Genomic DNA, 11,177 nt, shown 5'->3' on the forward strand with positions numbered 1-11,177 from the left:
TATATGGATATGAACACATACAATAACAACATTATAAAAATAGATTCATAAACAGTTAATATTCATACCCTTAATTATACTCATATAGGTACTAGGTAGTTAAATACACGTGTGGTTCTCAAACTATTCAGCCCCCCCCCCGCTCAGTTAAAAAAAAAAAAATTTAACTGTGGACCCCCCCCCAACATCATCATATTGGATTCGTCGGTTCCACAGATAAAGATTGTGAAAATAGAGCACCGAAGTCTGACGTAATTTACGCATCCTAACTGGGTCCCATTCTGAATTTCCCACATACTTTTTGAGTGGTGCAACCACTCCTACAACCAGTAATGTCCGTGTACCTGTGCCTATGAGCACGAGTATGTTACTTTTCATACCAGTAGGGGGCACCAGAAACAGAGAGAGGGGTAGTGCTGTGTCTCTAATGAGAGAGAGAGAGAGAGAGAGACCACTCAGTTCACACGTGTGTGATTTTTTTTCTAGTAATGTGTCAAATAAGAACTGTGTTCCATAATAAATAAACAAAGATCCCGGGCGGTTTGACTCGTGGATATAAAACATCAACTGACGGCTAGAAATTGCTAATGTTGATGCCGCCGAATTAGTTACATTTTCGCTATCAAATATGAGTGACTGACTACAGATACTAAAGATACAGACAGAGCCCCCTCCCCTACAATATCTACTGAGACAGTTTGTTTATTTTGGACCACCATTCATATAGAAATGACTACCATGACCCAGGTAATGAGTGAGTGACATCAGGACTTCGGTAGTCTATAGCCTAAGCTTGTAGTACTTGTTGTTGTACTGTAGATTAAAACATTTGGCCTCTTTCTTAAGTCTTTTTTGAGAATTTGGCAAAAACGTTTGACCATCTTTATAGTATAGTTTGTTGATTCCTATATTGAAACAGTTATGGTCTTATTTTGTATTTATTTTCGAGGTATTAAAATTCCTTAATCAGACCAGTGTGTGTCCAGTGGAAACCTCGTATGAATCTGATCTCAGGTCAGAATGGGTTAAATAGATAACCTGTATACATGTTGGTTTGTCTACGGTTGAGTTGAGTTGAGTGAGAAAACAATGTTGCATATTAAAGCTAATCATGATCTGGGGACACCCCCAAAGATCATCTGGGGACCCCCCCCCTGGGGGTCACGGCCCACAGTTTGAGAACCTTCCAAGCTGAGTTTTATAACACAGTTTTTACATCTTATCAAAACATTCGCTGTGTGTTTTACCAGCTGACAACCGAAGGTGGCGCTCTTCTAAAAACTACTCTGGACCAAAACCATTATTACACCGTAACCATTGGCAACATGCTTCAGTAAACAAGGTTATGATTGGTCGGGATGGCAACACGTTTGAGTAAACAAGATTGTGATTGGTTGGGTCGACGACTCGACAACGTATTTCAGTAAACATTGTTTTTCAATTGGCAACGTGACGTGCTTCTATCCAATCAGATGAAAGGAGCAGTAAGTGACATTTCTTTTGGTTAAAATTAAAAACATCCCCATCTAACGTTGGCACAGGGGGGGGGGGGGGGGGGTGATCACTGGCTTTTTTTACTTAAACAAATTAACATTTTCTGAAAACTGAGATTTAGTCTTTAAAATCAGCCTCGGGTTTACAAGAAAATATCACTTACAACCACTTTAATACACGTGTGTGTGTGTGTGTGTGTGTGTGTGTGTGTGTGTGTGTGTGTGTGTGTGTCTCACATGCACACAGACTGCAAGGCATTATGGTCCGCAGGAAGTGAGGAGGGGAGGGCCGTCGTGGGAGAGGGAGGGGATTCCGCGGAGAGCACATCAAAATCTGTCCAATCACTGCTGTGCATACAAATACAGCTGACAGCCAATCACATGCTGGTATACCGATATAAAAACCAATAATTACGTTAAAATGACTTATAAACACAATTAATAAATACACTGATTACTGAATGTAGTTTAACAGTGAGGTTTAGAGTCATTTCATGATTATATTTAATGATTGTTTAATGATTTCTATTTCTTCTTTAAATGTTTTATCCCACGATTTTGTAACCCCTTTTTCACCCGGTGCCAATTGCCTAAGCTGTAATCCTGTGCGCTACTCTCCCTCTGCCAACCTGGGGAGAGCCCCGGACTGCATGAGCTCCTTCAATGCACGAGGAGTGAGCAGGCCGCTTCTTATCACCTGACAGGGCGGGAGTTTCCCTGGTAGGACGTAGTGTGTGGAAGGAAGTAGGAACACATTATTCCAACCAGGTCCTTTCCCCTCCGTCAGGCGCCCCGGCTGACCAGGGGGAGGCGGTGTAGACACCAGGATTACTGCATGTTTTTTTTTTGTGAAAGTACCTACCCCTATTCGATGATTATTTGATGATTATTTAATGTTCTTTAACAGAGAGGTTCGGGCGTTGACCACGGCTTTGAAGGCATCCTCGCTTCCTGGTGCAACACACTTATCAGGATGCAACAGCACTGCCAACTTCCTGTACGCCTTGTTCACTTCCTCCCTGCAAACACACACACACAGGGAGGAACCAAAGTTAATGGTTCCTCACTATAGCCACTTGCTGACTCATCATCTTGGGAGATTGTACTAACAAACTAATGTGGTTATGATGATGATGATGATCAGTATATATTATTTCTCTGCCGTTAGGCTTCCTCCTACTCTACTCGTCTCTTTGAAAATGCTGCTGAATGAATGAATGAATGAATGACCTTTATCCATCTCAGCACGAGTGCACAGGGTGCTTTACAATAGTACAAAAATAAAACAACTATAACAACAGCAGGCAGCCATTATCACAGAATAAACAGTGAAAAACTAGCATCAAAAAGGACAATAAGAACACACAGATACAAACACAAACAGTAGAAAATCAAGTGATTATAGGTGACCAAAAGCCTGTCTGAGCATGAACGTTTTCAATTGTTTTTTAAAAGAGGCATCAGAAAGGACAGTTCTTAAGTCCAGGGGGAGGGCGTTCCACAGCCTAGGGGCTGTCACTTCAAAGGCTCGGTCACCCTTTGTTTTTAATCTGGTCCTGGGGACCACGAGGAGGTGCAGGGGGTGGCGGCGGGGGGCGGACGAACGACGACGCACCAAGCGGCAGTGAAAGGTTGACTCGTCCGTTCACTGACTGATTTATAAAACGGCCTTGGAGTCAGTGTTAGTTCCACGTTGCACCGACTCCAATCCTTGGTATCTTTACCGTTCATGTATGCTCTGCGGGCAGCAGCAGCAGCAGCTGTAGGCTATTTTGTCACGATCGCCGCTAATGAAACCAAACGCTACACGGCAGCGACGGTACAGGATTATTATTTCATGTCAAAAACGAAAAACGTTATCCAGCAATTTATGACAAAAGAGTAAAAGACATACCGGTAAGCACTAACCCTTTAAAGAAAGATCATACTATCATTGTTGATAATGATATAACGCCATTTAGGTCAATGATATAACAATAATAGGCCTATAGCAGTGGGTAGCCTATTTAAGGGCCAGTCAACTGTCTTCCATGAGAACGTTTTGGTTTTGGTGCGATGCTGCGCGCCTCGCCGCCCACGCCGGTCCGTGACCATTTTATGAACTGTCAGCCGGTCCGTGACAATTATAAAGGCTGGGAACCCCTGGTCTAGAGCTGGCAGAAAGGCACTGAAAAGCTGCTATTAGGGGTGGCAGTCCAAGGGGCTTTGTTTGTTTCACTACTTTCCATTGGTTAAAAAAAAACCTCAAAAATGGATTTAGGCGGTTTCCTCCCAACGACATACTGTTACATAATGTGTCATATGGTGTGCGTGTGTGTGTGTGTGTGTGTGTGTGTGTGTGTGTGTGTGTGTGCGTGCGCGTGTGCACCTGGTGGCTCCAGGTTTGACTCCCAGCATGTCCCAGGAGTCCTTGCTGTTGCGTATGCGTCGTATGGTGTCAGCCTGCTCCCTGGTGAAGCCCACCGTCACCTCGGAGACCACCCGCTTCCCCCCGTTCTCACACATGTCCGTGATGGACGAAAAGAACGACTGCACGCACGCACGCGCGCACGCACACACACGCGCACACACACACACACACACACACACACAACACACACACACACACACACACACACACACACACAGTTTAACAATTTATTTATGTCCACACATAGGGAAAGCATACAGGGACACAAATATTTTAGGTTACATTCTCAAACTCATGGATGGATATGTCCTCATGATAAAACAAACGACGTTGGTTGTAAAAGAAAAAAAGAAAAAAAACGTTGTCCTTTAATGTTGATTACACATGAGAGCACTTCATGTACGTTCAGTTGACCCATCGTGCGGTCGAGCATTAATTTGCGGCTAAATATTAGAGCACGACCCGACGAGGGTTCGGCCAGAGACCAGCGCGAAGCCCGAGACATAATGTGACTACCGGTAACTGTGACCGGCCTGAGACGAGCTCATATGCGTGTGTGTGTGTGTGTGTGTGTGTGTGTGTGTGTGTGTGTGTGTGTGTGTGTGTGTGTGTGTGTGCGTGTGTCTCTGTGTGTGTGTGTGTGTGTGTGTGTGTGTGTGAGTGTGTGTGTACCTGGAACATGTCGTTGATTCCCTCTCCGCTCTGAGCTGACGTTTCAAAGTAGTGGAAGCCTCGTGACTCCGCCCACAAACGCCCCTCCCCCTCATCGACAACCCGACGCTTAGTGAGGTCAACCTGCAAACACACACACAAACAGACACACACACACACACACACACACACACACACACAGGATGTTATTTAGACAGGTCTGTGACTCTGAGGCCCCCTTTCCACCAGGGTTGAACCGGTTTGGTACTCATTTTCCTGCCTAATATTGAACCAGTTCAGAGTGTTACTTTCCACTGAAAATGTATTGGTTCAGAACGCTAAAAAGTTGGTTCGGAAAAATGGAACCAACAAAATGGCAGCCGGTTCTGTGAAAGTACCACGGTTCAGAGGCTCTAGAACTGAACCAGTTTCTCTAGAACTGAACCAGTTCCAGAACCACAGTTCGTTGGGTGGACAAGGGGTCTGAGAGTGTACAAATGGAACCAAAATAGACCCTTACAGTTTATTTTTCAATAATGAACCCTTGCACATCAGCAGCTAACAAACTGCTGGCGACCAAAGGGCTCTAACTGACATTATGTCGGCTCTCTGAAGCCGTTTAGTGCAACCTGTCCATTCATTTAACTCGTTAGTTAATGAATACAATACACGCCTTGTTAATTGATTTAATCAATCCATTAACGACGCACTACCTTGTTGGCACAGACGACGAACACGATGTTCTCCATGTTGGCCGAGGATCCCATTTCCTGTTTCATCTCCCCCAGCCAGCTGTCCAGCGAATCAAAGCTCTCCCTGACGCCTACGTCATACACCAGGACCACGCCCTGAGAGTCCTTGTAGAACTCGTTACGAACCTGGAATATAAATAATAATAAACATTTTATCATTCATTATGAACCTTATGTAATGCCTCTTTATGACTTCCCTGACGAAGACCCATTTGGGGTCGAAATGTTGTAAATAAAAATACCTTGGGAGCTGCTAAACAGTGTGTTTCCTGTACGTATCTTTTTGTTCAGCACCTGGAAGTTTTTTTAGAGATGTGCGTACTTTCTTTTGGATTCTATTTCTTTATGAACCTGGAGACATGATTCATTCATTTTCATTCACTGTTCTCAAATAATTGCGATTATGCGATAATGTAATAATCATGACAGACCTCTATTAAATAATGTCCTCATTATAATATCATGAAAACAACCAGGTTAAAGTATCACACCTGACTTTTAATGTCAGGTGTGACATACAAAGTATGTTCTGTATAATTTTGTATAAAGTCACCCAACATATTTGTTGACTTGGGCATGGTGCCGATTTTCCTTTTGTGAGATAATGAGATGATAAAATATGATCTTTTCTGTAACAAAGACTGAATGAACACAATTGATCGGTGGTTGGACAGCGCCCTCTGCTGGTGAACTCACCTCATAGAAGAAAGGATGACCGGCCATGTCAAAGATGTTCACTTTAATCTCTCTGTCCCTGACCTGTACTCTGTCACACGCACACAGTCACAGTCACACACACACAGACGCACACGCGCACACACACACACACGCACACACACACACACACACACACACACACACACACACACACACACACACACACACACACACACACACACACACACACACACACACACACACACACACACACACACACACACACACACAACGAAAAGTTCAGTAACAAGCCTTGGTGGGTTTTAGGGTGCAACATTTGAGTTTTGACACATTTTTAAAGTTAGGCAGAGTGCACAAGTTACCAACAAGATCCTGTAATGAGGGAATACTAAGCCGGGTGAGCCAGAAAATAGCAGCCAGAAGAATGAGACTAGCAGGACAGTCGCTGCCAAAGACATCAAGATCTGTCAGCCAGCAAATTATTGGTGCTGTGGGAACCAACACATCGATCAAGAGGACGTCCCACATTAACCCATTTTGGGCGGGTGTTGGCATTATGTTATAATTTAGCTATTGAAAAATAGCAGATCTACAAGTTTGCAGGTCTGCTATTTTTGAAAAATCGAAGAACGACTGACATAGAAACATGGCTTTTTCAGAGAACTGTCAGGATTTCGAAGACATTTTTAGAATCTGATCTCAGGTCAGAATGGGTTAACATACGTGGATGTACTCAAGAAAGACTTATAGTACCAACGAACTGACCACATGTATGGAGAACTGGGATGACTGGAAGCGACGATGGAGGCCTAGAGAGAGAGAGATTCTACAAATGTCTTCTAAATGCTCTGAAAATGTATGTTTCTACTGTATATCAGCAGACAGTGGTGTATCAAACTTTTTAATGTCAAAGACCCTCAATATGACATGTACACCCCCATCTCAAAATACTTTGTTCCAGGGACTGCCAGAAGCAAAGATTTGAGTAAAACAATATACAGTATAATATATTCAAATATTTGCACAAATTCTAATTATGTTAAAAATTGCACACACATTTCTGCTCTGTCACTGTTGTATCTTCATCCTACTCCTCCCGCTCAACACTCCTCGCCGACAGGCTCTGCTTCCCCCCCCCCCCACCCACCCACCCGGTGTCCGTGCCATGAACACGAGTCAACTGTGTTCACATAGACGCCCGACTAAAATGCGGTGTTTTGTATGAACATGACATGTGCTGTTTATATTTAATATTCGTGAACGTGACATTTTATATTAATTAACCCATTCTGACCGGGCACCCATTTTGGTGTTAGCATCATGTTATGCTTTATCTATTGAAAAATAGCAGATCTACAAGCTCATAGCGCGCCACCGAGTGGCGCGCTACGAGCTTGTAGGTCTGCTATTTTAGAAAAATCGAAGAGCGACTGACATTTTTAGAATCTGATCTCAGGTCAGAATGGGTTGATCAGACCAGTGTGTGTCCAGTGGAAACCTCGTATGAATCTGATCTCAGGTCAGAATGGGTTAAGTAATATTCATGATGTTATAGGTGAATGAAGTACTTACTTTGTGACTCCATAGTCGATGCCGATCGTTGCAAGATACTTAGGAACAAATCTCTTCTCACAATATCTCTTAATGATGCAACTCTGTAACACATACATTATTAGTATTATTACTACTACTACTACTACTACTACTACTACTACTATAATAATAATGGTCCTTGACATGAAAAGGGTTGAAAACCCACTGCAATATACTATTACTTGTGGGTTTTCGACCCTTTTCATGTCAAGGACCATTATTTATTCAGTATTTGAGCCACGGACCACCATTTGATGACATTCAGGCTTCAGCCTCTCAGACCAAAAAATAACGAATATTTTGTTGTCTTTGGATAAGATTTTGTCCACAAGTCCACGCTATATTGATGTTGGTACCATTAGGAGAGATAACAAGCAACGTTGATCAAAATAAAAATTCTTCTATTGTGTAGACTTCTTGTAAATTAAGTAATGCACAGGTTAATCAATAATTTAACTAGAAGAGAGTTAAAGATCTATGTATATAAGGGTCCAGATCTATATAAGGGTCCATTTGGTTACCAACTCTCCATCATTTAAGTTTATCTGGGGACCACCTGGCCCCAATATGTTCCCTCAGTCCCAGAATGAGCGTAGGGACTGAGCGAGGGAACATTTTGGGGCTTAGCTGGGAACCTGGAACCCCCTCAAGGACCACTGGTTGAAAACCACTGTATATGGTATAAGTCGTATATTGTATAAGTAGAAGTCTTACCTTGCCAACCTCTGCATTTCCCAGGCTGATAACTTTAACACGAAGTGATTTCTTGTTGTCGCGTCTCTTCTGCAGATTACCATGGTTACTACCATCCATCTTTGATTGATTGATTTCAACGACGCAGAAAGGCAGGCAGACAAGCAGTCACACAGACAAGCAGCCTGAGCAGGCAGACAGGCAGAATGGCAGGCAGACAGACAAGCAGCCTGAGCAGGCTGGCAGACAGAAAGACCGGCAGACAGACACAGAAGCCGAAGTCAGACAGACAGGCAGGCAGGCAGAAAGACAGCTGTTTGTTGTTGTTGTTGTTAGCTTGTCAGGCTAACGGGATGCTAGCTGTCTTGAACTCCTCTGCTTTCAGTCCAAACGCACCGCGGCTCATTACGTCATTATTATACTGTCTGTATGGTATGACGTGGTCACGGCGTTGTATGACGTCCACGTAGTAGTGTTCGCTCGATGACGTCACGTGGTTTATAACACTGTAATATGAGGAGAACACAATAAGAGAGACAGCAACAGATGCTGCTGCATGACGTTAACGACACCTAGCCTAGCTGCTCTGCAGCTCACTCATTCAACCTACTGCCCCGCCCCCCAACGATGCGTCCGTGACGTCACAAGGACGCGACACCTAGCACAAGCGCGCCCTGCCATCAGAACGGTCACGGTGGTTTATTTATCCGATCCTAACCAGAGCATGGTTTGGTTGGTTGGATGGATGTGTGTTCGGAAGTGTTCCGTTTTCTTACATGTGTTTAATTAATTACAGTTATCATTATTATTACAATAGTTCGTGGAGGATCATAACACACATAATTAAACTACAGATAGTAGTTTAATTAACAACTACAGTATTAGGAGGATCATAACAACAAACAACAATGGCTCACTGCAGGGATTCCAAGTCGAAGTTCACACTGAAGGAGATGAGCCTGTCAGACAGTGAAGAGGTGTGTGTTTGTTTTGATTGATTGATTGATGTATTTATTAACAGTTTGCAGAATTACAGTAGCCTATACATTTCAAGTACAACTCAATACAAAAAACCTAACTGTGGACGAGTCACGACACACTGATAAAGCATTATGCTTGTTTACAACAGGGTCCACCCTCCTGTCCAGGCAGCTCGTGCACTGTGGACATCGTGGGCACCAGGCTGGTGTGCGTCCAGTATCCCGCCGTCGTGTCCAACGTGGACAGAATGCTGGACAGCATCGGAGGAGAACAAGGCCTGACGAAGACGTACGGCGACCCGAGCCGGAGGCTGGAGATGCGCTACCGTCCGCAGGACCCGTTCTGCCACTCGGTGTGCGGGAACCGCGTCCCCTCCAGCAACCTGCTGCTGCGCGTGACCCGGCGCACGCGCCGGACGGACCCCGCCGACACGCGCCTCCGCGTGGACGTCCTGGGCGTCATCGGGACCACCTACAAGTTCCAAGGCATGGCGGACTTCCAGAGTCTGGCGGTGCGTCGCTCGGAGGACGGGGAAGTCCTGTCTCTCTACGACAAGATCGTCCTGAAGAAGTCCGAGAACCAGGAGTTCTTTGAGCAGCGGGTGGCGCTGTTCCTCCCTCCGCCCATCTTCTCCCGTCTGGACAACCCCGTGGACTACCACTACCGCCCCGACATCCACCACAACCAGGTGCCGATCACGCGGGAGAACTTCATCGGTCAGAACCGGGCGCGCCGCCCCCACAACGCCATCTTCGTGTCGTTCGTCGACGCCGCCATGCCGTCGGCGTGCGTGGAGGCGGCGCGCGACAACTGGGAGCGCGTGTGCTCGACGGACTACGACCGGGAGACGGAGGCCAAGCTCTTCAAGATGTTCGAGGAGCGCCCCGTCTGGTCCAGGAACGCCGTGAAGGCCAACCTGGACATCCACCCGGAGAAGCTGAAACTGCTGCTGCCGGTGTGCGCCTACTACATGGTGACGGGCCCCTGGAGGAGCCTGTGGATCAGGCTGGGCTACGACCCCAGGAAGAGCCCCGACTCCAAGAGATACCAACTGCTGGACTTCAGGATCCGCTACAGTCCCAAGCACGGGTTCTCGGTCAGCGACATGCCGGTGAAAACCAAGAGGAGCACGCTGATCTACACTCTGCCCACCACCTTCAACAAGGCGGTTCCCCAGCCGGCCAGCGTCAGCTCCATCCCGTGCCAGGACGGTCCCAGCACCAGCAGGCGACCCGCGGCGGGGAACAAGAACCAGCCGAAGGACTCCATGTACATCTTCAAGGACGGTATGCTGCCTCCTCACAGGCAGATGTTCTACCAGCTGTGCGACCTGCACGTGCAGAGCATCCAGGACCTGGTCGTCCAGAACGACGGACAGGAGACGGACTGCGACGAGAAGGACGGCTGGTGTCTTCCTCACACCACCGACCAGCTCCGAGACCTCCTGAGCACCATGATCAAGAAGGTCATGACCTCTGCGTCGGCGCCAGTCCCCCTGCCGCCGCTACCTCGTCAGTCGTACGACGTGGAGGAGGAGGAGGAGGAAGAGGATGAGGAGGAGGATGAAGAAGGTGACTTCCAGCCTTCTGAATTAGGAAGTGAGAATGAGATGGAGGCCGAGATGTTGGATTACATGTAAATGATGGACAGGAGATGGGGAAATGAACAGGACAATGATTATTGCAAAAAGAAAATGTTTATTTCTGCACGTTGTGATGTTTTTTACTGGACAATGTATACGCCAATAAAAAGGAAAATGATTTTTCTAAGCTGAATGTTTTATTTTTGAGGTGGCGCTAGCTAGCTGGGGGACATGGCATTTTAGCATATACCTCTGCTCAAATCTGAGGGATAATTTTATGTTTATTTCACTGAGGTACAAATATTTATTTTCTATGGTATAAAATCTTTAATAGTAGAAGATAC

The 11,177-nt window shown here is 45.7% G+C and overlaps 2 protein-coding genes across 3 annotated transcripts; one reads left to right on the forward strand and one right to left on the reverse strand.

The window, feature by feature from the left end:
• Positions 1 to 1,000: 1,000 nt before the first annotated feature.
• dnajc27 (DnaJ (Hsp40) homolog, subfamily C, member 27) lies at positions 1,001 to 8,854 on the reverse strand. Of its 2 annotated transcripts, XM_080758283.1 has the most exons (8): positions 8,292 to 8,854; positions 7,557 to 7,639; positions 6,003 to 6,072; positions 5,268 to 5,432; positions 4,576 to 4,698; positions 3,862 to 4,022; positions 2,356 to 2,512; positions 1,001 to 1,838 (listed from the first exon to the last, which is right to left on the reverse strand). In XM_080758283.1, exons 1-7 carry the CDS (start codon positions 8,388 to 8,390, stop codon positions 2,380 to 2,382), a joined length of 834 nt encoding a protein of 277 aa, XP_080614409.1. In that variant the 5' UTR covers positions 8,391 to 8,854; the 3' UTR covers positions 1,001 to 1,838; positions 2,356 to 2,379. The 2 variants fall into 2 exon arrangements, with proteins under 2 accessions (XP_080614409.1, XP_080614408.1); XM_080758282.1 differs by having other exon boundaries at positions 1,001 to 2,512.
• A 127-nt stretch (positions 8,855 to 8,981) lies between these two features.
• Positions 8,982 to 10,938, forward strand: LOC308311548 (general transcription factor 3C polypeptide 5-like). The gene is made up of 2 exons (XM_080758284.1): positions 8,982 to 9,247; positions 9,400 to 10,938. The coding sequence occupies exons 1-2, from the start codon at positions 9,179 to 9,181 to the stop codon at positions 10,888 to 10,890; spliced, it is 1,560 nt and encodes a 519-aa protein (XP_080614410.1). The 5' UTR covers positions 8,982 to 9,178; the 3' UTR covers positions 10,891 to 10,938.
• The last annotated feature ends 239 nt before the right edge of the window (positions 10,939 to 11,177 follow it).

Source organism: Protomyctophum bolini (genome assembly GCF_963924005.1).
Source record: "Protomyctophum bolini genome assembly, chromosome: 24".
Lineage (NCBI taxonomy): Eukaryota > Metazoa > Chordata > Actinopteri > Myctophiformes > Myctophidae > Protomyctophum > Protomyctophum bolini.